At 42.7% G+C, this 27,740-nt stretch overlaps 1 protein-coding gene across 2 annotated transcripts in view; it reads right to left on the bottom strand.

Moving 5' to 3' along the window:
* The window catches only part of CABLES1 (Cdk5 and Abl enzyme substrate 1), a 76,366-nt gene that overhangs the window by 30,401 nt on the left and 18,225 nt on the right, over nucleotides 1–27,740 (bottom strand). For both annotated transcript variants that reach the window (XM_074879496.1, XM_074879507.1), the window contains exons 2-3: nucleotides 8,971–9,042; nucleotides 6,614–6,706 (exon numbers count right to left, since the gene is read on the bottom strand). In XM_074879496.1, the coding sequence (XP_074735597.1) occupies nucleotides 6,614–6,706; nucleotides 8,971–9,042 (165 nt within the window). The remainder of the gene's footprint in view (nucleotides 1–6,613; nucleotides 6,707–8,970; nucleotides 9,043–27,740) is intronic.

Raw genomic sequence — 27,740 nt, 5'->3', positions numbered from 1 at the left:
CTCCTTGAGTCTTCTCCAGTTTTACCCCATCACCCTTCTTGGTCTCTGAGCAGTATCACTGGCCTCAGCAGTTGCACAGATAGCAGATATAAATATCCTATCCTTCAGTCTTACCTTTAAGATCAGTGTCTAGCCCTGACGACCTGCCAGACTCTGTGCTCAGTAATCACATCAGCCCTCCCAGATATGATGTTGCATTGACACTCAAGCATGACTGATCCCACAGCTTCTCACCCCTTCTCCTCCAGCCCCACATCTATCTCAGTCATTAACTATCAGGGCTGAATCCCTCCTGTGAGCATGACTTGCCTTCATTCCTTATAGGCAGGTAGCTCAAGATTTGGCTACGTGAAAGCATACATTATCTGCCTGCACAGAGCTTATCTCAGAAACCAGGACACTTACAGCAACCGCCTTGTATTTTTTAATGAGTCTCCAAATCTCTGCATCACCTGCAAAGTCCCTGTGTGGCATTAAATCAAATACCTTAGAGTAACCTATCTGTTTTACAGCCAAACCTTTAGTTATCAAGCTCTGATGCATCGTTAAGCAACATCAAAACCTCCTTGAGGTCAAGATCCACTTTCCATAAAACTGCGTGGACTGCCTATAGCTATGTTCTTATAGTTTTGGGAGATGCAGATTGGCAAGAAGTCAAGAGAAGCTTGATCAAGATGTAAGATATAAAATGCCAATAAATAACCGATTGTTTATAAATATACCCTCTTTCCTTATTATGTTCAGGACACTGACAATTGTACAATGTCCACTAAAAAGACCCTTCTTCCCTCTAAAGTTGGCCAACAGTCTGCATCCCCTCAAATTCCTTTAAGACATGGTGACGGCAATTTGTGCCATCTTCTAATCTGTTTAGTGTTAGAATTTACTGATGTTCCACCTTTCCAAAAATCTCCCCTTGTGATCCAAATGCTAGGACCTACTGCTAAGCTGGTTGTCAGGGCTATTGCACTTGCTTGCTTTGCTCTCCAACACTGATTTTTCTGACATTGTGTGCCACAGATCTGTATGTGAGGATTTCACCCCAATTTTTCATCCATTGTCCTACACTGGTCAAAGCGGGACAACAAGCCCTAGTAAGCTATTTTGTTCTTTACTGTCCGAAAACCACCATATGCACCTATAAGTCTCATACCAGTTACACTGTTAGTAAAACACTGTTTCCTTTAAGGGACCAGCTTAGTCATTCTTCTTGGAAAAGGTTTAGATCCCCAAGAGAGCTGCTGCATGTAATGCTTCGAAAAATGCAGAATGATCAATTTTCCTTCTCCTGGATTGTTCTCTTTTAGCAATCCTATTTTCTTCCTTAAAAGTATGTTTAAAAGCAAAGTGGTATTTACCCTTTAATAAAGGACGGTTTCTAATAATAAACATGCATACAGCATTAGAAAGTTCTCCCGCAGCAGATGAAGTATGATTTCATTGTCTGTCTGAACGCTCTAACACCTCTTACCTATGGTAAATATCTCAGATCCTGTAAGATGGTCTTGTGGTGCAGCAGTAAATTATAGAGCAGGGGGGGAATCATTTCTCCCATTTGAGAAAGGCAATCCACAAGCAACAAAACCTGGCATATGATTAATTTTGTGCTTGCCACTGCTTATTGCTGAATGGTTGCTGCTCACAACAGCTTGCTTGTTCACTGGAAGCCTTGTTTGCTGATGTATGAAACTTGGCACAGATTTTGAGGCTGACATCAGAAAGCATCTCTGAATTTGGAAAACCACAGTACCCACTAAGCATATTCCCCCCACTCCCTCTGGTTGCTTCTGGAAATACAGATCTTTCACCAATGCCCTACACCTCCTAAACAAAACACCAGCTCTTAAAGAAAAACAATCTGGTGCTTCCATGTCCACAGCAGAGACAACAGTAGGAAGTTACCACAGAGAACTGGCTGCGTGTATCAGAATGAATCAGACCAGAAAGGAAATAAAAAGTACCAGATCAGCCTCTAGATTTTTTTCAGATTTCTTTCCCTTGGGACCTAAATATTGCCTCTCTTTCCATAATCCAGGGGACCCTCTTTACATAAAGATCTCCTACGTAGCGCGGGAGAGGAGCCCGTGGCCTCCACTGCCAGGATGCCACAAAGCCACATCTGCAGAGCTGCTGGAGGAGGCTGGTGCAAAATAGCCTTAGGAGCTGGACTGGAAGAGAAGCAGGGAAGGCAGTGGTCAGAAGCTCATCATGGAGAGGATAAAACTGCATTTTATTTCGAGGTCTGATGATACGCATGGAAAACAAACAAAAAAAAAATCTGAGGGCCTGCAATGGTTTGCTGGAGCAGAAAGTCCAAAAACTTGTCACAAGTATGCTTTGGAGAAAAAGGTGTGGTGAAAGCTGGTTACTGTTCAAGAAAATTGAATTCTTGTTTATGGGAGAAAAGCATTTTCCTGTATTTCAACTCTTCAACAAGGGTGTCTATGATCCTGTGCCACTCTGAATGAGCCATCTCCAGCATCAGAAGCAGCTTGAGTCAGAGTGGGTTTACATGCCCTGATTGCCCCTGTGCCACCAAGACATGTTTAAAATTACTTCATTAAAAGGTTTTCACTCTCTAATTCTCACATTTCACCAAGAAGTTGTATTAATTACTATGGTTCAGAGCAACCATTATTTTGCAAGAGAGCTCTGACAATGTGCAACTGTCTGAGACTGTAAAAGCTAATCTTCCAATTTCCTCAATGAGGTATATGCTATGAAACCTCAAAAATTTTCTGAGCACAAGGCTCTCAACAGAATCGGTAATTCATTTGACTTGAAGAAAAATGTCTGGTTTTTTTAGTGTCTGTCTAGGTTTGATTGTGTTGCACTAAAAGGCTGAGATCAGGCAATGTGCTATACATCATATGTACTATATACATGCAGAATACTGTAGCTCCTTTTCTCATACTTGATTGATGATGTTTGACTACCAGGGCTTTGCTGCCCTGAACGCATAGGTGAATACACAAACCATGGATGCTGTCTGGGTAGCAGACATCATTTTGGAGTCTCCCACGTTCAAGTTGGGACTACTGGAAGGTGGCTGAGAGTAATTATGAACTGTGAGGACACTGCAAATAGTCAACCTCTTAGAGTGCATGTGTGTGCATATCCACAATCAGAAGGGCAGCAAAAGAGACCCTTTCATAGCCTGTGCGTGGTGTTTAGCCTTGGCTTAGATCTGTATACTAACAAAAAAATTAAGAAAGCAATGCCATGGGGGTAGGAGAGGAGCATTGTTTTACTGCTTTTATATCTGCTATAGAGGACGACTTTAGAAATGTTCTTGTCCCATTCTAACCATGAATTGTTTGTTCAGCTGGCTCAGGTTGCTGTTTCAGTGCCCTGTTTCTGCTAGATAGGAAACCTGCTTCACAATTTATGGAAGATACGACCAATAAACCTGCTGAGTAAAGTGGGTGAAACCACATGCTGGTGTCTACCCATACTAATTTGTACGTTAGGGTTGACCTGTCTTTGTCTTTTAATGGGCAAATTTATTTTGTGCTATTTTACAACACTGCTTTGATAATACAGTCTAGCAAACCTAATTTTCCAGCTTCTTTAATAAGTCAGGTCTGACAAATCCAAAGAAACCGGTTTAACCAGTGCACAGAACCATCAACAGGAAGCTTTACAAGGGCTAGCTGATAAGCTGTGGTCTGTGTATAGGTGGTTTTTCTCTGTGCTAAATAGCTGAACTCTTTATTTTTCAACCACAGCCAGTCCTGCCTTGCTGCTGGACTGCCAATGGCTGGATCCAGAGCATGGTCGCTCAGTACATGCCATCCCCAGGACTGAGGGGAAGAGCTCTCAGTGCCGCAGGACAAGGACTTGTCACTTTACAGGTTGAGAGCCACAAACAAGGGCAGGGACCAGAGAAAGGAGCCCTGAGCTATCATCCACACTGCAGTTTTCTTTGCTGTGACACTCATGGTCACATGCCAGTGAAACAATTACTGAAAGCACTAGCTATTTTAAAGCCCAGCTATGAAAGTCACCACTCAAAAATACATTCTGTGTAGATTTCGTTTTCAAAGCTGGGTTCCTCAAGTTAAGTGAAAGGCTGTCATGCCATGAAAGAAGGGTCAGGGGTTTCAGAGAGAGCTCAGAGAGCACCACTCCAGCCTGGCTCAGCACCTGTGTCTTGCATGACCATGCGTGAGCCACCTGGGACGACATCCTGGGCATGGGAGGGAGCCCCAGGAGGGTTTTCTATCCATTGCACTACCTGTGCTCCTCCATGTCACAGGGAACCAGGGAGGACACCAGCTTTAGAGGTCTTTAAGGTACTCAGAAACTCTGTTGATTTTAGGATGAACACATCAAGCAGATCCACCTGAATTTCCAGAAGTCCTTTTCATCCAGAACGTCTGTTAAGTTCAGTGACTGCAATAGCATCCAAACTCCTCAGAAAAACAGGGTATGCACTCAGACTACTTACTGCTAGACTTAGCTAGCCTTCGGGGTGACACAAAATGTTGACTTTGCATTTTATTTTTAGCTAATATTGCTGTGGCTCTTTGTCCATAGGACAAAAAGCATTTTCAAAACTGTGTATTTTATTCTTATTGTATCTGTGTTCTAGATAAAGGGATCTTTATTATGATTATGGAAATATTCTGAAAAACTGTGTCTGCTGATAAAGATAAGAAGCCAGCTGAGTAGCAGAAGCTCACTCACTGTTTTCTTAGCAAGAAAAACATTCAGTTATATTATCAGATGTAATGACTGATATATGAACTAAGACAAAATGCTAGGATATATCCTAGAAATACTTTTTTTCCAGGAGATGAAGAGTTCATGAATCAAATATTTATTCATTTTTTCCACAGGTAATATTTCTATCAAGTTTATGGATGTATTTTATATATGCATCTCAGAAATTACTCGTTCTCTGTAGAATTTGCATAATACTTTATGAATAAGTCTTTTTAGCTATAAGAAATTCCCAGAATGTACATATATTTATGTAGAAAACAGACTAAAATTAGAGGGCTGATTTTCAGTGTTTGATTCCACATGTATTTGTTGTAAAGACAATAATCAGCTGCTAGTCAAACAATAGTTAAGTCAACAGTTCTGCATGCGTCTGTTTGCTGCAAAAGCTGTTTCTGAAAAGCCATTGTCTCTCAGAGCCACCTTCTGCAATGTTTATGTTGATTACTACCTTTCACTTAATTTAATTGTACATGTGAGAATGAATGTGAGGAAAATTTTGTTCAAGCCAAGTAACACCTACCAAAATTCTATTCATAAAACCTGAAGTTCATAGAATCAAAGAATGGTTTGGGTTGGAAGCGACCTTAAAGATCATCTAGTTCCAACTCCCCTGCCATGGGCAGGGACACCTTCCCCTAGATCAGGTTGCTCAAAGCCCCGTCCAACCTGGCCTTGAACACTTCCAGGGAGAGGGCAATGGTTCAATGTAATGTCAGAATTTCTACTGACCTGGTTCCATGTTTGATGGAAACCACAGGCTATGTGCACAAACTGGTCCACAGGAACGTACGTGGTTCTCGCCCACGGCAGTTGTATAAGAACAGGTATGTGCAAGGGTCAACTCTCAGTGGGATGGTTTAGTCTATATGCAAGCTGTTCAGGTAGTCTATTAAAAACCTATTCAAGTTTAGAAGGACAAGAATAAAATCATGAGGCACGTGGGGAAATTGTCTTGGGGAAAAACCAGAGAGGGCAGGTGTCTTTTTTGTAAGCAGGGAGGAGCTAGTTTCATTTCTGAGCTGGATGATACTGCAGTAAAGAACCTATTCTGCTGATGGGAACACTATGACAGGCACCGTGTCTGTGCAGTAAGGGAAGTCCCTGCCGACTGCTGCTGTATAGGTCCCACTGGTGCCTATGGCTGCAATCCGGGCAGTGCATGCCCCAGCTCAGGGTGTGCTGTGGCCACAGCTGCACCCCTCACACATCCCCTGGGAGCCCCTCTGCCTGCGTCTGCCCTGACAACAAGGATCCCACTCCTCACCTTGCCAGAACCATCCCCAACTGTGCATTTACCAACCAGCGCTTTGCATCCAGGAGGACACAACAGTGTGATTGGGATCTGTCACGTTTATAATCTTGTAAGACTGAGGATAATCTTAATACCTTTCCCTGAAGCTGTTTTCTTGAGTTACTTGTCTGGTAAGTCTCCTGCCACAGGCAGCCCTGACAGCCCAGGTATCTTGACGCCTACCCTTACACCCACTAATAGATGTTGAGATGTCATTCAGCCATTGCTAAACTTGTTCCCAGCAGGTTCAGCCATGTGCCCCTCTCACACTTAGCACATGGCACCACCCTCAAAGAAATGCAACCAGATTATGCCTAGTTTACTCTGACTGATATTCCTTTTACACAAGTTATTTGTATAATGGAGAACAAAGGTCTTAAAAATCCATGGGCTAGCACTTCCATTGACCCATACTTCACCTGAGGAAGGAACATGCACTGCAGCCTGCACCTTCGTGGACTATTTTAAAGCCCATTACTATAGATTCAGTTAAGCAGCAATGGCACACTGTGCTCTTGCACAGGGATTCTGACCCTGCCCTCTCCCTGCGCCCCATGGATGGTCTTTGCAGAAGCAGCCTTTGATGTACAGTACCTGCCGTTTCTGGTATCGTGTTGCCGCATGTTCTTGATAAAATGAACCTTCTTAAAGTTCTTTGGTCTGGGTGATCCTGAGAGTGTCCGACATCTGAAAAATAAATCAGTTGGGGTGGAGGGGGGGAAAGAAAAAAAGTACTCCGTTCCCTGCTGTACGGCCAAGAAGTCTACACAAAGGCAGGAAGGAAAGACAAGACAAATGATTCAAGTCACCCTGTGTTAGGAATCAGCAAGAACAATAAAGACAATAAGTCTGGAAATGCGACAGCTCAAATACAAAAAAATATTTAAAATAATAATAAGAAAAGGCACCACCACCCCTCCCTTCATGCAAAAAACCACATCATAAAAAAACCTCAGCAAAATAGAACTTCCTGTAATCTGCCGTGACAGCTTAGCCCAAGCTTTCAGAGGAAAAAAAAAAAACAAAACACTAAAACAAAACCTGGTTATGGGATTTTCCTGCCCACACTGACACCCACACTTTTGTATCCTCCTCAGCTATTGATAAAAGATCTATTGAGGAAAGTTCTTTCTTGTTTTGATTTTAGAAAGATTTAAAATCTCTCATTTGCAAGGATAATTCCTATTTGCTTTTAACTCTAAATATTACTTTTCACATTCCTGACAGCATACAAAACAACTGAAAATAAAATAAATTACCTCAGGGGAAAAAAAAAAGAATCTTTCTTCAAAACATTAATCCTTAAATCTATTTTACATCTGAAAGCACTTTTTAAATTGCAGTTAGAGAAAGAAATTGCCAGAGGGAGGAGAGATGAGACAAACAGCAACAGCAATATCCCCCCCCCCCCCCCATTCCATCCTTGCTCTTTTTAATTAGCTGAAACCACAGTGCATGTGAAAGCCTTCTCTGTTTCATCTCAGTGCTGTTGTGTTGCAAGCTGCAGCACAGCGCACAGGCACCAGAGATAACTCCTGCGCTCGCTGCACAGCCAGGGCTGCTGGACCGCAACCGCTGCATCCTCCATGGGAGCGAAGGGACAAGCATCCTCTGCCAGCACATGGGACCAGCACAGTCCCTCTGTGTTGAGCCTCCCTAACCTATTTTTCCCATCCTCTCCTATGCATAGGCAGAGTTCAGCAACTTCCCAACCCTGCAAGGTCCTTCTGTTGGACTGAAACCACAGACTACTGGTCCCAAGTCACCAAGAACTGCCAGTCCCCACTGCTGTACTCAAACGCCACCACCCTGCATGAGAACACCCCAGAGAGGGGGACCCCATCACTTTGCCATTTCTGCCTACCACTATTAGTAAAATCCTCTGGATTCTCTCATCCTCTGGTTGCAATTAGCCTTGTTAGCTTCTTCACGGGAAAATACCACCAATAGAGAGGTTCTACCAGTAACTCTGCAAATTAGCAAGTAAAAATACTGCCTTGCAAACCATACACATTTGAATAATTTACGAGAATGCTTCATAATATGCTGGTAAGCATTCAACAGTAAGCTTGGTAAAAATAATCAAGCCTTGGTAGTAGGCCAGTTGGTACAGCCTCTGCTATTAAGTCTTTGCTTTGAGGTGGGGAGAGACAGGCAATCTGCATGTAGATAAACAAGGCTATAGGCTAAACATCAATATAAACCAGCTGAATTACAGGTCCCAAGATAAAGAGACATTCAAAATTAAGCTGCTGCCTTGCCAAACAGCTGACCTGGAAGCGTACCATGCACTGGGGTCAGATTACTTATCAGCCCGTTTCTGAACTATTAAGCAGTTGCTCCATTTTCCATCACCCCAGAGGATTGACTAGTGACTAATTACTGTGGTCCCCAGAGAAGCTGTGGCCTCCTGGATGCAGAAATAAAACTGCACTGAAGTTGCTGATATAACAGGGATGGGGGCAGATTTATTAGTGAGGTAGCAGTCACAAACCTACCAGCCAACACAGAAAGACAGTAACACTGGTTACCAAAATAAGATTGTGAGTGCTGAGAGAACAAATGATAAAAATCCATAAAAAATACTAAAAATACTAGCCTTCTAAAGCTTACTTTATTAAACCAGCTTGTACTTACTTTTCAAAGGTACTATGTTAGAGGCTAGTCACTCCTATTAGTGACAACTGAACTACCCTATTAATCAAATCTGACTTTCTATTTCCTGACATTTTATTTAAATAGTGATTTTTTTATTTAATAACCTAAAGCCAGGGAACGTGTAATTTATGTCACCTATCAACTTGCAGGGTGCGTGAGGTTTCACTTTACCCACTATGAAGAACAGCTTTAACGTGAACACCCAGCTACTTTCCAACATGCACAGGGACAGCAAGTCTGTCTGTGTATGTGCTTTACAGACACGTAACCAGAGAGAGAGTAAATAAAATGACCTCCGCAGTGGGGCATTTTCCTCTATGTCCTCCAGAGTCTCCAGAGAAGATCGCTGGGAGATCAGCCGTCGTCTGCAGAGAAAACAGAACACAACACATCACTGTGGTTTAGAGGGCACGAGAAAGTCCTCAGAGCTGTTAATTTAGTAAAGCTCACAAACTGCCATTCACTAGCCGAGACGTACCTTTGGATATTAATCAATTTTGCTGTGTTCTGCTTACCCTACTAAATCAATTTGATCCCAACCAGAAGCAAACTTACTTCATACAAGCTTCACACAAGCAAAACAGAAGTTGAAACTTCCCATCAGCTCCTCCTCAGTTTGTGCTTTCAGGTTCTCCTTCCTTCAGGGGTTTAACACCCACCTAACACCAGTCCCACATTTGCTGTGGTATAGTTTGCAATGCTACAAGTACAGTTCTTTGATAAAATAACGCAGATGTAGATCTACAGAGACTGCCTGTCATTCACGCTGCCACAAGAGGCACTTCTCTTTGCCCCTTGCCCTTTTTACCAAATAAATGCCACTCTCAGTGATGTCCATCTCATCACTTCTGTGAGGAGTGACTGAAGAGAGATGAAAGATGACGTGGCCAGCAGCACTGGGCACACACCAGCAGTTTAAAAGGGAGCTCTGACCATCCCTCTGAGCAGCACAGATTAGTTTAGTCCTGTTTTAAACCAGTTTTCTATGGCCGAGTCATATCCCTCCTCCACCTTCAGTGAAATGAAGTAAGGAAATATTAGCATTTCAAGTTTTCCGTCTGTTCTAGCGGGCTGGGAAGAAGCCCCAGTACAGGCTCGGTTTTAGCAGCAATTGCTGCTGCACAACCTCCAAACAACCCAAGGGCATCACAAAATGAGAAGCTGCTCCCAGTGCTCCAAGAGACACCAAAAATACAACAAAAAAAAGGAAAAGGTATAAGATACAGCCCAACTGCAGGCACATAATGAAAAGTTAAGCTGGCAATCATCAAAATGACTTCATCGGTGGGTGTTAAGCAGCTGCGACGGCCAGCAGAGCAAAGGCGCTGTGCTGCAGCACCCGGCTAGCATGAGGAGTGTTGGTACCCATCGCTCCTAGGGGCCACTGCCAAGGTGTACAGTGTCCTGCCAGTGATTTTATGAGTGTGAACTGAAATGATAAAAGTCCTCATAGACTACCACTATTTTTTCCCCAGTTACCTTAATATCCTTCTCACTGACCTGCCTTAGTTCCTTGACCTGCAAGTAAAGTTTCCCCTTTACAACATTATAAGCACCCCTGTGCTGGGAATGGTGCTCATTAATTTATTCCTGGGCTGTATTATCCCAATAAATTGTTTTCTCTGATGCCTGTGTAAGAAGTTTTTAATCCTTCTTGCAATTTGCTAGCCCCTCCAGTTGTGCTGCTACAACTGTTCCTGCAGCCGTGCTGCAAATCTGATTACTGAAATGTTTTTCAGTTCAAAATAACCCTGAGGTTCAGTGATTCAGTTTACTACTAGTTCAAACACCAGATTTCTGTCACTAACCTCCACACAACACATTTCAGGACAGTTTAAATGTGTGTGCGGCTTTTCGTGTGCTTAGAAAAAAACTCTCAAACAATTTTTAGAGCAACTAAGTGTGAAGCGTAATCCTGTTAGGAAAATATGCAAACCTAAATTCCCTCAGGCTTTGTCTAAACTAGAAATTCAGAAGATCTGGTGCAAGATAGGATACACCTTCAAAATGCTAAGAAAAAATAAAGTCTGCATTTCAGGATGTGCTGAACTTGCTGGCATACACAAGGAAGAAGAGAACAAACATCGGTCTCCTGTGCCCATGGGTGCTCCCTTGGCTCCATCCACAGTCGGAGGACACAGAGATGCTCTCCTAGGGAGAAACTCAGATCAGGAGGAGCTCCCTCTCCATTTTCAGTCACATTGTTCCATAAACAAAAGTTGGAAGTTTCAACTACCAGCACTGCTGATGTAGCAGATGATAGCTGTTGCTTTTTAATATCTATACGTCATTACCTTAATACACTTAAATTATGGCACCCTCCCATCTTGTGGTGTTACAACACCGAAAGCATACTTTACGTGTTGTTAGTCAAAGAGAGATAAACAACAGTACAACCTTGCCACCTTCTTTGTATTAAATTTATCAAACTAGTCACACAGTATTTCCACTAGATGCCTGGCAGATGCCATAAAGGCACTTGTACAACACCAGATGCATATTCCAGCTGCCACTGCAACCCTCCTCCAAGTCTCTCCTCGCCCAAAGTTACACACCATCCTCAACTTCATTGTCAATGGCTTGGTGGAGATGGGTTTGAAGAGCCTACATTTGCATCTGTTATTAAGGCAGATGCATCAGTTGGCAGAAATACACACAACTGCATTTCATCAGCTCCAGGGCAGTTTCAAATGCTGCTGACTGTTCAGATGCCTCTGGCTTCCCTTGCTGGTCACAACTTCTTAAACCCAGCACCAGGGATGCTGCCTCCTGGCTTGTGCTTGCTAACCCTGAATTCAACACAGGCTGGATGGGAATCGCTGCCACCCCTCTTGGCACAAAAGGGCTGGCACTGACTTTCACTGGTAGTGATTTTTGCAGTATTTTGAGGACCTAACATGGCAAGAGAGTCTGCACAAAGAAGCGGGCGAAGCTCTTTGCTCACCCAGGCTTGGGATAAGAGCACTGATACCTCAGCTCTCTTAACTAGTACGAACGTAAGCATGACTCTGGATAAATTAATCCAGGAAGGAAGGAAGCAGAAAACCCCCTCCCTCAAATCACCCCAATGAAGCATGCGTCACCCAGAACCCTGCAGTGATATAAATGGGGGCTGCCCCAGCCCAATCCCCTCCTTGTGCTGGCATCAGTAGCAGTGAGACGAGGATACCGGGTCCAGCACTCAACCCAGCTGAAACCTGCCACATCTCCCCAAAATCATTAATCGGTTCAGCTCCCTGCACAATCACACGAGCACCAGTGGGGCGGATCTCCAGCAGCAACTCTGATGAAAACAGTTCCTACTGCCCAGGAATTGCACTTTCTTTTCACTGAAGAAGCTCAGCCGCAATGAAATATGTGCAGTTATTCCACTTTATCTTAAATCTTTATTTCAAGGCCTAACTAAGATGACCTAAATACCAGTATTTTATAAGCTTTCCACAGCTGGATATTATACAAGAAATGCCAACTAATGAACCTACCTGCTGTGAACCAAGTCACATCCTGTGCCACACACATGGGAAAAAAACAATTTTGGAAAAGCAAAGCTTTTGAAAGGGTGTTCCAGGGAATACAAGCGAAACCAGTTTTTCATTGTTTTCATTAAAAATTAATCACCTCAACTGGTGTTTAATATTTAAATTAATTTATCATCTTTCTTCAGGCAAGCAGTCAGGGCTTGTCTATACAACTTCTAAAAGGGTTATTTTTCAAAAATTGATTAATGTGCTGTAACAGCTGCTATATGTAGACACTTACACTGAAATAACCCAAACCGTTCTCTATCATACACTACCATCATTCTGATGTAAAGCTGTGTTGGTACCTATTTTATAATAAAAAAATGTCCTATTTCAATAATAATTAGGGGAAAATCCTTCCAGTGTTAAGAAAGAGTATCTATAGGCAGATCAAAACAAAATAGCACTATGTGACTCATACAGGATTTCGGCTTTGGGATAAGTCTTTAGGCAATGCATTTTCAATATAAAATGCTTTAAAACTTGTTCAGAGTAAATGTCAGCCAACTAACACACACTAAAATACAATTGCCCTTAATAACAAAATTAAAGATGTTTCAGTAAAAATGTTAATTTCTCCTAGTTCAGGGAAAGCCTTAAAAAAATTCCTCCTAGTTTAACTACCACATCCCAGGTACGCCAAACTCATCCCTGTCTCCCCCCACTCCCACGCACACTGAAGAAAGCAGTTTAGCTCTGGAAAGATGATGATCTCCTACTTCTAACTATCAGTCCCTGTAAGACATTGTTAGTGACAGACTCATGCAACTTATGGATTATTTTTTTTTAAATCATGTAATACCACTTTCCCTTAAGCACCTATCTCAAATATTTTTTTTCTGTTTCCTCCCTGTTCCCTGTGCAATTGTTACATGATCCCAGAAATAACCAATACCCTACAACCAAATTCCAAGCCCAGTCCAAAGAAAGAAACTAAAGATATATTTGATGCCCTGGTATTTAAACAGCTGTTTTCTACGATATTCATGACACTGTTTGCATACTGGATTTCTTTTTGAGCAGCTGTCTGAATCTCTGTGGAAGTTTCTTAAAATCTAAAATGTTGTCTCTGTTTCCCTCCTCCAAAGTCAGATTAATATGTGGCTCAGTTGCAAAAAATCAAATAAAATCCAAGGACAAATAAAATAAGGCAGGTCTGTAGCCAAAACAGCAAACAGTCAAAGTGAGTAGGCTGCAAAAAGATTCACTGTAACCAACTCATCAATCGGTGGAAAATTATCTTCACTGTCAACTGCTGCAAAATACTCAGCTCAATTATGTTAAACATACAAAATCTTAAGCCCCATAGACAGGAGGTGATAAAAAAATGGAGCTGCAATCAGAACACTGGATAAATTAATCCAGGAAGGAAGGAAGGAAGCCAATGATAATCCAACAGATAAGGAAAAATAAATCCATGTGTAATGACTTTCTAGCACAGCTACAAAACCAGGAATAAAAAGCTGCATTTTAAATATGCCTAATTTTTGTGAAAGTTGTGGGTGTAGATCCCCCCTTCTTCTGTTAAGATTACAAAGCCACAACGGCTGAAGCCATTAGTGTGGGTGCCGTTGGCTCCCAGAACAAAAGCATCCCTCAGGACAAGCTTCTCTGCTTTGTCTGGGACAACTGAATCCCTTCGGAGATGCAGTGATGATGGGACGCACAAGAGATAATAATCTGAACATCTGCTGACTGCATTAAACACTGATGGGAGAACTTGGGAGGGCAAAGACATTTCAGCAGCTGAAGACTGCTGGTAGTTCACATGCCCACTGGGTCACCTCCTCCCTTCAGGTGGCCAGGGAAAATGAACATTCATGAAGAAGAGCCATGGGGCAGAAACAGCAGGGCTATTACCTTCTGGTCACAACTGTGTTTCTGATATTGTGGCTTGGGAGCATCAGAAAAGTACAAGACTTCCTGGCACTTGGAAAATGTTGAATTCCTTATTTTCACTGTGCCTTCATCACAAAAGCTGTATCCTATGAGCAGGAAGACTACCCTTGATATATACACAAGGGAAGTGGAAATAAAGTTATTATAAAACTTGCAGCACAGGGGAATGAGATCAGTATACCTGTAAGGATACCTTGGGGCCTGCCTAGACGTGTAAATGGAAGGTTTCTCTCTGCCATCCATCCACCCTTCTGAAAGGTGCCAGCTCCGGACTCAAAGAGGAGCTCTTGCCCAAAAGCCAACCTAGTCCTTTGCAAACACTTCCTGGGGAGTTACCAAAACATGCTCTGGATGTGCAACACCCATAGGTCAAACCAGGCAGAGCATCACCTTGATCCTACCTCTACGGGAACAGCAACCCTAGGGCGGCTTTTCCATTGTGCTTCATACTGTTCCCTCCAGCACTAAAATGGCTTGAACAGTAAAAAGAAAACAAGGAGAGTATTCAATGAGATCTAAGATCAGGCTTCTAGGTGATACAATGGAAAAAAAAATTATAAATAGATACATGTAATATGTATTGCAAGTAAGTATACATATATATAAAAACACAGTTCTGGTCTATAGTCCACAACAAACTCTGACTGTTCAGTATTTTAATTCCTTCAGCACATGCTGGCCACAAACATATCTTCCAAGCAACTCTAAGTTTTGAATAAGGTACATTTACCACTCTTTTCCCTAACTCCTTTGGAGTTAGGATTTGGGTATAAACAAACGCAGCTGCTGACTGCCTCCTGGGCCAGGGGAGCAGGCAGCCAGCAGAGCGCTGCCAGACGCAGGCAATGCCCTGTCCCCAGCAGCCCCAGACCCTTCGTCACCCTGGGGAAACCTAAAAGCCACTTTGACTCCTCAGCCTGCCAGCTGCACGCCTCTGACCAAACTCCCAGGCTAAGCTGACATCAATTAATACACTCTTCCGAAATATTATACAAGACATCATCTGTGTACGAATCCCCATTCACTTCCTGACCCCTGACTCCATTACCCAGCATGAACCCAGATGAAAGACCCACTAATGAGTCACCTCTCGCCCTCCCTCTGAAGTTTTTACTGGGATTCCTATGTCCCAGCTCATTTTCTTCCTATCTTTTGCCAATATCACAGGAACGCAAACACAGGAAAAACAAACCCTGAGACTATTGAAAATTACTAAGGGAAACAGAGTTTCCAGAGTTACCCAAACTGATATAAAGCGGTATTTAACTGTGTGCTATCATAATTACGCAGCAGAGCCATTCTCTGCAAAGAACATCAAACTCCATTTAGGACTTCCAAGCTGTGCAGCGTATTGGCAAGGCTGCCCAAAACAGGAGTTAAAAGCATCTGGTGAACGCTGAAAATGGGTTATTTTGTTAATTCAGCAGACCAGCCCAAACACATAGAGAATATACCAAGAGACCTCTATTTAGCTGTCACCTATAGGCAGGCAGGATGCAAACATGGTTTAAGACAACAGCCTTCTCCCGTGAGCTGTGAAGGAAAGTCTCCAACATGGAAATCCTGAGCTAGCAGGACCCCCAACAACCTGCTCCTCTTGGGATACGTATTGCAAGGAGACAGACCTTCAGACCTTAGGCTAGCAATTATTAGGAGAATAATGCCATGCCAAATGTTTCCCTGGTCTCCACCAACCTTTCCAGGGTGAGCAGGAAGATGGGCAGAAAACAAGGGGATGAGGGGAGAGCTATGACATGAACCTGCCTCCATGCCAGACTCCTCCCAAACCAGATGTCCCCCCTGCGCTGAGTATCCTACCTATATTGCCATCCAATTCCTTCTCCAAGCCTCATCCTCCCACAATACCCAAGGCAGAAGCTTCGAAATACACAGCACTCAAATTGATGCCTGCTGACCTGTCTGCATGTGACATCTCAGCATAAAAAATACCTACACTGCCATCCCAAAGGTAGGATTTTTTGTGCGTAAATCACACTCATGTCAAATACAGAATACAAAAAAAGGAAGAAGTCAGAAAATGAAGGAAATAAACATGATAATAGTGACCTTTCATAGTGTGCCAGTGCAACATAATGCTCTGTTCACAAATTACTATGGAGCTTTACACACATGATCCTTCAAATGGCCCACAGAATTCTAGTGCTGCTCTGTCCCAGTGTCCCACAGGGATCATCTGGGTCTGGTTATATCAAATATAAGATCAGGAGTACCAGCACTGTGAAGACAGAGGACTTAGACTGCAATTGCTGAGAAGCAAGCTGTTCACTGACAAAGCATTTGCATAGTGTGAGTATGTACACACATCTATGCAGAAAACCAGAAGGTATGGTAGAACTGGTTTTGGGGGGGGGGGGCGGGGGGGTAGCATGGCACAATTCAACTTGATATATTAATTATTAGTCTTGCTAGAAGACATGATTCTGGGAGGAAATGCATTCAAAATTAGGCATTGATATGAAGTCTCTAGTGAAGGAAAAAACCAGGGTTGAGTCTAGGGAGAATGGAAGAGCAATCACCACATGTTGTTGATTTTGGGGGCCCTTTCATTTTCACCTTCCTCAGCTGGATTCCCAATTCACTGAAGATGGATCTTACTTGAAACCTACCATTCTCCCTCTGCAGGCAGCTGCCTCTGCATCCAATCCTCCTACTGTTGGCTCTACCCAAGCCATGAGGAGGAGCTACAGCTGCAATTCAGTTAAGATACATTTAAAGACAGCAGAGCTCTCAGATCCTGAAGCACCTAAAATCTACATCCTCTATTATCTGTAACCAATGATTTACAGATTCACTGTCTTCACTTTACTGACTCTGCAGCAATGTGATAGCTTTCAGAACGCTTGTGCACAGTGATTTATTTTGAGTATGCCCAAACATTGCCACAGCTATATTTTTCAGCCATTACCTCATAACCTTACACATACTATCATGGTAAGATATCAATGGGCACCAGCTTAATTAAAAACACTCAAAACTAGCAAAGGAGCAAACAACATGATTAATCATGTGTCCTTATGAAAACAAGGACGCTTGCCAAAGCAGATATAATAGGACTGTAAAGAACACACAATTTCTCCCATCTTTTATGTCCTCTTTCTACAGTAAAACCCACACCATAATAGCCTTTGTCTGATCAACATTAATCTAACAGATTCTTCATGTGTTGTTTCTGCCTGACAAATTCTGCACTGTTAAAGAATATTTAGGTCTGTCCACAATTAACGTTGCTCGTTAAAAGCCACATCCGAAGGATACCTATTCCTAAGAAAAGAAATGACAAATCAACACTTAAACCGAGGACATTACTTGAGTAAGCCACACTGCAAGAGCAGTTTCTGAAGTATCAAATCTCATCAGGTTGTATTTCAGAGCAGCCAAAGTTCTGGAATTAACTAAGAAACTCACTTGCAAGTCAAGGCTACATGCAGTAGATACCATAACACATGGAAACACATACATGCACTGCTAAGTCATCTGAAAAAAATACTTTAATTCTAGTCTGCATACATAACTCTGCAATTAAAACTGCTGCCTTTTCCTGTTTCTCTTCCTCTATTTCATTTGTGGTATTTCTTAGGTTACCTACAGCTCAACCTCATATCCCTGTCTTGCCTCCAGATGCACACCTGGGAAAACATATTCTGCAATCCCACATCTTAACATTAGGCTTAGAAGAGATCTGAACAGGCAGATAGATCTCCTTGCTAAAAAGACATATCCTAGACGCTGTGAATTGTCTGGATAAAGTTCTTTTGATGGAAAAAAGAAAGTCCCCTAAGTGAGCAGGACACAAAGACCAAACTGAAGAAGTGAAAGCTAGCATGAGGCATTTCATGCATGGGAGATGAATGCTGGCACAGGTGGTGGCAATCAGAGTGCTTAATGGTGCATACTTTGGATTTAGTTCTGGGCACGTTTGCTACAAATTCCCTCGGGCTCATGCGCTTTTCCCACCCTCCTATTACATACTCAAAAGTCAATGCCCTCCTTTCCCTGGCCATGCATCGCTAAAGCCCAAGTCAATTCATATGGTTCAGAGAAGTGAAATATTGGACAGCTTAGATATCCAATAGTGGGTATACTTTTGGATATCTGTGAAACACAGAAGAGTCCACTGCCATAATTTTAAATATTATTATATCCACAGGGATTAATGCCTTTTTGCCAGTTAGTTCATGCACAGTCAGTTTTAATGCCAAAGACATTTGAGTATAAAAAGATGTATTTACCTAAAATATTGCACTTGCTTATACTTAAAAACATATTTGCAATAACGGAGACACGTGTCAAAAACAGTACAACAAGATCAGTTATTAGGGTAAAGGAAGATCCTTATTGTCCAGCAGAAGTGCCTGTGAGCTTGTGGGCCTGGGGCTCGCAAGAGAGAGCTCGGTTCTTCCCTGCTCTTCGCACTAGGGAGAGATTCTGGAGCCAACCAGCGTAATTGCTCTGAGAAAAGCAAACTACCTCCTCTTTCCCTCTGTCCCTGCCACTGTGACTGGGCACAGCATCTTCCTGTTACCAGGCACTGGGCTGATAGGTGGTAGCAGAGGATTAGATAATTTTCTTCTCTCTCTGTTGAGGTCCCTTGCTCAGCACAGCATATTGTAATTGGCACATTCCCAGCCTGAGGTTGCTCTCTCCTGGTACAGATCTCTATTAAAAACCTAAATGTTTTCAGAAACCAGTTTACTCCATTCAGAACATTCAGTTCGTATGATCAACAGGGTGAAAGACCAGCTATGAACCAAACACGATGGCACAGCTTATCACAAGTACATGTACAAAGACTAATCATGGTTTAGAGAGTGACATTTAAGACATCTCATCTCTGTGAGGAACCCTCACTCTCCCTTCTCCCAGTAAGCAAGTAATATGGGGATCCTCATAATACCGGTAACATTTGGTTGTGTAGCTGTATCATTTGCTCTCTCTTAAGGTATCGTGATACAGTAGTGTCTAATATTTAGAGAAGCTTGCCAAGAAGCCTTCCTGACTGTTTTCACAACAGAGAGTACCCAGCAGTGACCCTACTGAACTTTTCATTAACTTGGCAAATGCAGCCTACATCTTCAGGCTGCGGAACTGACCTTTCCTGGGACCAATACTTCCCGAAGAATGTACACTGCAATCAGCAGAGGCCACAGGCTCAGAAAGCATCTCCCTCCTCTCTACCATGAACAGCCTCTTCCAAGAGCACTGTCCCCACTCACTCACTCAGGGAACACACGTTGCTCTGCTACCCCAGAAGCAGCAGGATGTGAAGACCTGAATGGGACCCAAATTTATAGCCTTTTATATTCTTATATTCCCCACATACTGTCAAAGTGCTGGGTTATCAGATGTACAGAAATAATGCTTATTCTAGTAATCCGAGCAGTCTCCCACTTAGTAAGGAGAAGCGCACCCTCAGCAAGTTTGCCGACAACACCAAGCTGTGTGTTGTGGTCGACACATTGGAGGGAAGGGATGCCAACCAGGCTTGAGAGGTGGGTCCGTGCAAACCTCATGAAGTTCAGCAAGGCCAAGTGCAAGGTCCTGCACATGCATCGGGGCAATCCCAAGCACAAATACAGGCTGGGCTATGAATGGATTAAGAGCAGCCCTGCAGAGAAGGAGTTGGGGGTATTAGTGGATGAAAAACTGACTATGAGCCAGCAATGTGTGCTCACAGCCCAGAAAGCCAACCGTATTCTGGACTGCATCAAGAGAAGTGTGGCCAGCAGGTCAAGGGAGGTGATTCTTGCCCTCTATTCTGCTTTCGTGGGACCCCACCTGGAGTACTGCGTCCAGCTCTGGGGCCCCCAGCGTAACAAAGACACAGACCTGCTCAAGTGGGTCCAGAGGAGGCCACAAAGATGATCAGAGGGCTGGAGCACCTCCTCTATAAGGACAGGCTGAGAGAGTTGGGGTTGTTCAGCCTGGAGAAGAGAAGGCTCTGGGGAGACCTTATAGCGGCCTTCCAGTACCTTTTAAAGGGGGCCTACAGGAAAGATGGGGAGGGACTCTTTACTGGTGCCTGTTGTGATAGGACAATGGGTAATGGTTTTAAACTGAAAGAGGGTAAATTTAGATTAGATATAAGAAATTCTTTCCTGTGAGGGCGGAGAGGCACTGGAACAGGTTGCCCAGAGAAGCTGTGGATGCCCCCTCCCTGGCAGTGTTCAAGGCCAGGTTGGACGGGGCTTTGAGCAACCTGGTCTAGTGGAAGGTGTCCCTGTCCATGGCAGGGGGGTTGGAACTAGAGGATCTTTAAGGTCCCTTCCAGCCCAAGCAATTCTATGATTCTATGCTTATCAGAGCAATAAAAAAACATGTCATAGTGACATCTGGCCAACAAAGTGCAATTTAGAGGGCTGCTTTAAGACCAGCATTATTAGAAGGCATCACAAGACCCACATTTCACATCTACACACTTGGTGAGCTCTCCCGGCTTGGTTCACCCATGTCAGCGCTGTGTTCACTATCTCCACGTACAGCCATGCTGTGCCAGGAAGAACCAGAGGCAGCAGCTCAGGCAGATGCAAGAGCAGGCAGCCCTCTTAAACCACACTGTTTGCTGTACCAAATAATTCCAGTGATGATTCTTGACATGTTCAGTCTCTCCCCAGCACACCCAGAAGATATGTTGCATTCATATTATGCAATGAAGGGAAGAGGTTCGCTGACCTACCCTAATGTCACAGTGACCCACTTCAAATGTCTCTTGAGCCCTTGACCTGATCTAATCTACAGCGCATATAAGAAAAAAAATAGATAAAGCAATCATTAGTAATATAGTTGCAATGCATCTTCTGGTAGAGATGATAAATTGAGAACAGGTTCACACCCTAACCTTACAGGAAGTCTCGAAGATCTGAGTTACCCAGATCTTCCCGTCACAAACAAATTGTTAACACAAAGATTAAGCTGCCTATGGTGAGTTTATATACCCTGTGCATTACTTCAGATGGGGGCCTATACACTAAGGAGATGCAGGGGAAAAGTCTAAAAATGACAGTAAAGTCCCAGGAGGGGCAGTTTGTTAGCAGATCTCCTTCCTCTGCTTCGTAGGCTCAGCAGAGGCAGGGATGGCTTCCACAATCCCACATTTGATGATAGACATCTGCCTTGTCAAAAAGGATTGCCATAAGCTTTATTAAAGCATTTAGAAGGGTGTAAGATGCCACTCAACATTTCCAAATCTTCCCAGCAAAGCTGGCTGCCCAAGGTGCCTGTCTCCAAATGTCTGGGAAGCACAGGAGCAAATCACAGCACCAGATGTGAAAAACACCTGGCATGATGCAGTAGTCGGTCCTCTCAAAGCTGAGGTGCCATACCCAGACCTAGTCTGAATGATTTCCAGGGTCTGGCAGTAGTTTTGTGATTACAGCTGTAGCTATGCTAAGTACAACTTTAGGCAGAGTAACAGACCTTTGAATGGCAAACGCCATGACTATAGATGCAAAAAATTATTTATCTCTTCTTTAGCCAAGGCCCTTTTTTTCTTTGGTATTTTTTGTTGGTGGTGTTTCATTTGTTTATATACATGCACTTGGTTTTAGGAAGAAAAAACACTAAGCTAATGCAGAAATGGGTATATTTCGTATTTAAGGCTTTGCCTATCTGCCTGGAACAAATCAATCACATTACCATTTCCCTAGGGTGAGCAGGCATAACGATAAAATCTATGCAGATGAAAACTAACAAAGATTTTCTGTTTTTTCTGGTCTCTCCCCTCCTTTCTCTTCTCAAAATTGCTGCACTTCCACTGACACCCTTTAGAGACAAGGGGCCCAAGACCTTTTTCAGAGTTGCACTACTGCTTAGTCCTCCATCAATTGGAGGATTTTTCTTGATAACATAAAACAACTTTGTCACTTGACTCAGTGGCAATTTTAAAGCTTTGCAATGAATTGCAATGAACTTACAGCTCGTTAGCAATGAATTAAGTTGATGAAAGGTTACAAGGAACCAAGGACAATTTTTACAGAGCATCTCCAGGCAGTTTTTCCAGGCCATCAGTTCTCTTTTGCTAACGAATGAACACATCTTGCACTCTTTAGAAAGTCAACCGCCTGTTTCCCCATAAAATACCCCAAAGTATTGCCTAATGAAATGCACAAAGAGTCCTTCTCATGCTAAGGGAACACATCTCAGGATTCTGCTCACATGTTTTACTTGGGGATGCTTTGATGTAATAGCATGGGAGAGAAATTTTGAAGGATTTACAGATTAATCAGCCAGAGCAAGGATGGGGGTTAGGACTGCTAGAAGTGCGCTCCTCTGGGATAGTATCTGCAGCTCAACTTACTGCAGATGAAATGAAACACGCTTTGGGAATGCAAATGAATTAGGATGTCACAAAAAGTAATTCAGTTTGGACCAGCAGGGTTTTAAATTTGGTTAGTTACCTACAAGATCTTTATTTAACTGTAAACCTAGCACAATACCTAGTATAAGCACCGATTTGGACTTCATTTTACTGTTATTTTAAAAATTAGGCTTGATAACTTAACTCTAACAGGTTTTCGGGTCACATCTAATATATACGTATAACTCCATGCACTTGCACACTTATGCATACTCTGTAACAGAACAGTGGGATATTTCATGCACATAAAATAAAGGGTAAGATGTTCATTCATATCACCAGTGTGGAAGAGATAAGTGGAACAAGACAGCTAATTATTCATTCTCCATTTCAATCCTCAATAACCACAAAGAGAGTTTGTTTTTTTACTGCAGGCATTGTCTTACATCAAACAATTTGTAGATAAGAAAAATAAGTTCTCTTCCTGAAGGCACAAAAGCAAGTATTTTGATATAAAAGATGAAACAGCATTAGAAATTAACCGTAACACTTTTTCCCTTCCCTAGCCACTAGAGTATGTCCATTAGGATGCACTGCTAATATATATAACTATATTATCCAGACTGACAGATTTTGCGCAGTCTGCTGTTTTGGTACTACAGAGCACAAGCCATTAATAGCTGACTGCCTCATTCAAATGAAACAAGACAATTATCAGCTGTAACTTACACAATTAATACTACTGCTGCCAGCATTTTCAGCAGAGATTTGGTTCTTTTATAGCTCATTTGAAGTCTTTAGGGGACGTATTATTAGTACATCTGTCCTGCTGTAAACATAATTATCATGCAAAATTCCATTTATCATGCTGATCAGGAAGCACTTTCTATCAGCCTTTCAACTTGGGAACACTGATAAACAGGCAAGGAAATTTGACTGCCCTGGCTAGCTGGTACCGTGCTCATTGCTGGGAGCATTTCTGTTGCTTTCCAGCCGAGCCCATGGCAATTTTCTGCATAGGCATGAGGATCATGCTAACCTTCTAGCTTGGGGTATGTCATATTTGAGCTTGGGGTACATCGTATTTCACACTGCTTGTGTGTCTCATCAGTTGATTTTATGTTCTCCTGTAATTCTCTGCTCCTCATTCCTCTCCAAGACTGAGCAAATGCCTTGTAGGTGTCCAGGCTAATGGAGCTGCCGCAGAGGGAGCAAGCGGCAACGGGATTCACCATGATCACCTTTATAGGTACCATAAATCATGTCCATGTCATAGACAACAGGCAACATCTACTTCAATGCAGCATCACTTTTAATATACAAAAATGGGCTTGGGCCAGGTGTAAACAGACATCAGTTGAACAGGTGCCAACCCACACTATACTGAATTTTGTCTAAGATGGGTATGAGGCTTTAAAAAGTGAACACCATTAAGATTTATCACACTCTGGTACCTTACATGCAGAACAGACCACAGCTAGAGGCTTGATGTGCAGAAGGACTGTCGTCATGGACAACTTAACCTCCAGAGACCTACAGAACATCCTGACACCAAAACAGATTAAAGGAAGTAAAAGTCAGCCCCCACACAGACCTCCTGCAAACTATGGCTTCATAATTGGTTTAAACCAGCCTCATTTATGCTAATAAGCTTTTGCTGTGACCAAAAGACACAGTGCTGCTTCAGCCATCTACCCACCCTCTGCATCATGCCAGCAGGTCTCCTGCAGCCCGCCAAGTACGGGAATCGATCCCGATAACAAGCACACAAATGAAAAAAAACAGTGATGAGCTTTCACTGGGTTTTGTGAGGGAGGAAAAGACCTGCTGTCCTCAATAGGATCAGACTGAAACAATCTTCAAATCGCAGCAACAAACTCGCTGTTCCTATATCCCAGGAGGCTGTTCCCATCTGTCCCCAAGCCCTTCTCCACTGCAGCTACAGGTCTCACCTTCAACTCAGCCAGTTAGTGGGCATCTAAAACAGTCACAGGGAACAGGTTTAGGCTGCACTCCTTCAAGCTCCACAGATACAGAAGCCAAACAGGCCTGTGGCCAATACTGACTAGATTCAGTCTTTAGGTACCCGATAGCACAGTTGATCTTTTCTGCCTGAAGCAAACAAAAGTGAGCAACACAACGGCAACAAAACGAGAACCTAATCATTCTTCTTTATTGGTTCAAACATTAATTTTGTTTCTGGTGTTTAAAAACTGCCTGGCAAGATGTAAGGGACTTGCAGGATGCCCCGATGTTGATGGAATCAAGCTGCTGCAGCAAAGGGCAGAGGAGGAGGAGACCAATTCCCAAAGATAACAGAAAGCAAATGTTGTTTAAAGAGAAATTATTTTACTGCTGGTAAATGCGTGATAAAGTGTATGAATTTTTTTTAAATGTAGTAGAAATTAATAAATCTAAACCAAGACAACTGCTACTGCAGGCTGACACTGGTACATGCAGAACAACTCCATACCCACAGAAACTACTAAATTCACTATGTTAATACATTGACCCATTATGGACTGTATTTTAGGCAACCTATTCCCAGATCATTCTGATGTTTCATTTAATTTTCTTAAGACAGGGCTGCTGTGAGAAATGAGCTAGCACAGTGGTTCAATCAATTATTCTCTTTAAATTCAAGAACCATGCATATCCAGACTGCTTAATTTCTCCCATACATCTGCTTTTGCACATCTTTCTCCTCTGAAGAGCTTTCAAAAGCTCAAGTTTTAATCAGAGGACTATTTTTGATCCTAATTTTCCAAGCTGCAGTAAAGCTGCTTCATGACCTAATCTGATGGGAAATGTACCATCATTATACAGTGGTTTCAAGCCAGTTGTACAATAACTAGCCATAATGTTTCTTATTTTTAATCACTGATACACCAGGTGCCTTGTGTCAAATTAGAGCTATCGGTCTATAGACATCGTTTTAACTGAGTGAGCAAATGACGTGTTAAGAGCAAAGACTGCTTGGTGTGAATAAAATACATTGCAGAACAATGTCTGCACATCAACCCCCTCGGACCATACCCCACTGCACCAACGCTGCGAGCAAAGGCAGACCTGCTCTCCCCTACATCAAGCTCAGACTTTCATTAACAGAAACGAGCAGGCCAAAGGGACACGCTTAGGTTTGCAACAGCAAAAAAATGCACGACACAGTTCTATGGGCAAGATTTTCAGGCTGAAAATGCCAAGCAGCTCCAGCAATCAGGAACATGGACTACAACATTGGGGGGCAGAGGCACTGCTAGACGTTAGGTGCAGGGTTTTGACTCAGTTACAAAAACCCACAACACTTCTGTTTTCATTTTAGCCACCATTCTCAGCAAAATCAAAAAAATCTCAGATTTTGTACGGAACAGAGCATTTTGATTTGCCTGAAGCCAGTGTTTCACTTTGAAATTATTTTTTTTCTTATTATATACACACACACATATATATATTCATCTGCATATATGATATAAAAGATTCAGAAAAAAACCCTATTTCCCACTGTTTGAACATGTCACCTTTCTGAAGAATTTTGCTTCCTGAAAAAAAGCTTGGAGTTTCCTCTGGTTTGGCTTAAGAGCATTAAAGGTTGTGTTTCCAGGCAGACGGAAAATCTGGCCTACCCACAGCTTCCCCCCTCTTCTCCACATTTAACAGTTCACTGCTGTGACCACAAGAAAGACAGCAACCACCGCTAAAGCTTTAATCCCACCCCCAAAGTCGTCATTTTTATATAGCAAATATAATGAACTTTCTCAGTGACTAAATGCAACAATGTTTAACAGGATTGCATAAGCAAAATTATATTTAAATCCACTGAAAATGCAACCCAATTCTCCAAGAGTCTGCTCTGGCGATAATGAATGACAGATTTCATTCGATTTCATTAATATTCACTTATCCAATTTTTTTTGCTTGTAGGTTTGTGCCCCACTAACACAAGGACAGCAGAGAAGAAATCTCTTCTATTGACGAAACTGTTAGGCATCACAGATAACATAAGAAGCATGGCCATGCTGTTCTCTATCCTCTATTACCCCTCAATTTTATTCTATAGAAGCTCTTTCTGCAGCTACTTTCCAGGCTGTAACCACAGGAGGAGCAGGAGGTATTCTGACACTGCTGTCAGGCAAGCCAGTGGAGGACAGAAGAGGAAAAAAAATTCATTTCAAAGCATTTTGCAAAGTGGTCCAAACACTCAGGAGTGGCAAGGTTTCTCTCCTCTTGCCCATCTGGCCACAGTGTGATGCTGTACCAAGGCATCACTAAAATGACACATTTCTCCTCTATTACCATGTATTTCCTGAGCTGTCCTAACACTCTCATGAGGAGCCACTTTGAATTTAGTTCTCCCAGTTATTTGCCGCAAGCATTTGAAAAAAACTGAGAGGAGACCAACCTAACCATCGTTTGAACAACCTGCTTAGTTTCACTTGCAGGCAAACAGTGTCGGTGTCGCTTCACACACCCCCAAAACACATGTTTTCACGCTAAAGGACGGCAATTTTCTGAGCAACTCAGAGCACCGACTCTCTGAAACAGAGAACACCAAATTATCTATCCTATTCTTAAACGAGAACAGTCAAGAGACACTTTTTCACGTCAATGAAATTGGCAGTTTCCTGAGACAACAGAGAGGCTGACACCCCAACCGACTGCCTCTTCAGGGCAGGCCTCAGGAACGCTGCCTCTAGCTCTGTACTTAATGCGAACGTCAGAAAAATTACATGAAGTCGTATCCCCCAACCAGTCTCCCAATCCACATCTCACTACAAAGTAAGTCTTGAGCCCAAATCTCTGCAGCATTCTGAGATCCTCCCAGCGATGGTGGAGGGACAGGGAAGTGAAGAGGAAAGTGGGAGGAAGAAGGAAACAGCTGCTTTCCCTTCCCAACCTTGTACTTCCTCTGAAAGCTTTGCTCTCCCCTTTAGACGTACAGTAAAACCCGAGTTTTCTTTTCTTCTGTCCTGGAAAAAGACAGGGAAGAAAGCCCTACTCTCCTTTACTCCTGCAAATAATCCCACCCTGTCCCTGACAGGTTTGCTGGGGAGCTGGAGCACCAGAGGAGCAGCTTTCACTGGGCTGCAGAGTCCTGTGCAGAGACGACCTTCACTCCAAGCTCTTCTTATTTTTAATTCCCATTTGAAGCCCCATGAACTACTTCAGAGCATAACTAAATACCCATTCACCTTTTCACAGAATCAGGCCTTTAATTTTAAAAATATTTATCTTAATCTCTGGAAGACCTCATTCTAACCTCTGGTTGCACGACAAATGATTTGACAGACCATATATACATTTAAAAAAAAAAAAAAAAATCACAAACTGA

The sequence above is a fragment of the Strix uralensis genome, chromosome 1 (genome assembly GCF_047716275.1).
Source record: "Strix uralensis isolate ZFMK-TIS-50842 chromosome 1, bStrUra1, whole genome shotgun sequence".
Taxonomy (NCBI): domain Eukaryota; kingdom Metazoa; phylum Chordata; class Aves; order Strigiformes; family Strigidae; genus Strix; species Strix uralensis.
This window is presented reverse-complemented; position numbering and strand designations above follow the sequence as displayed.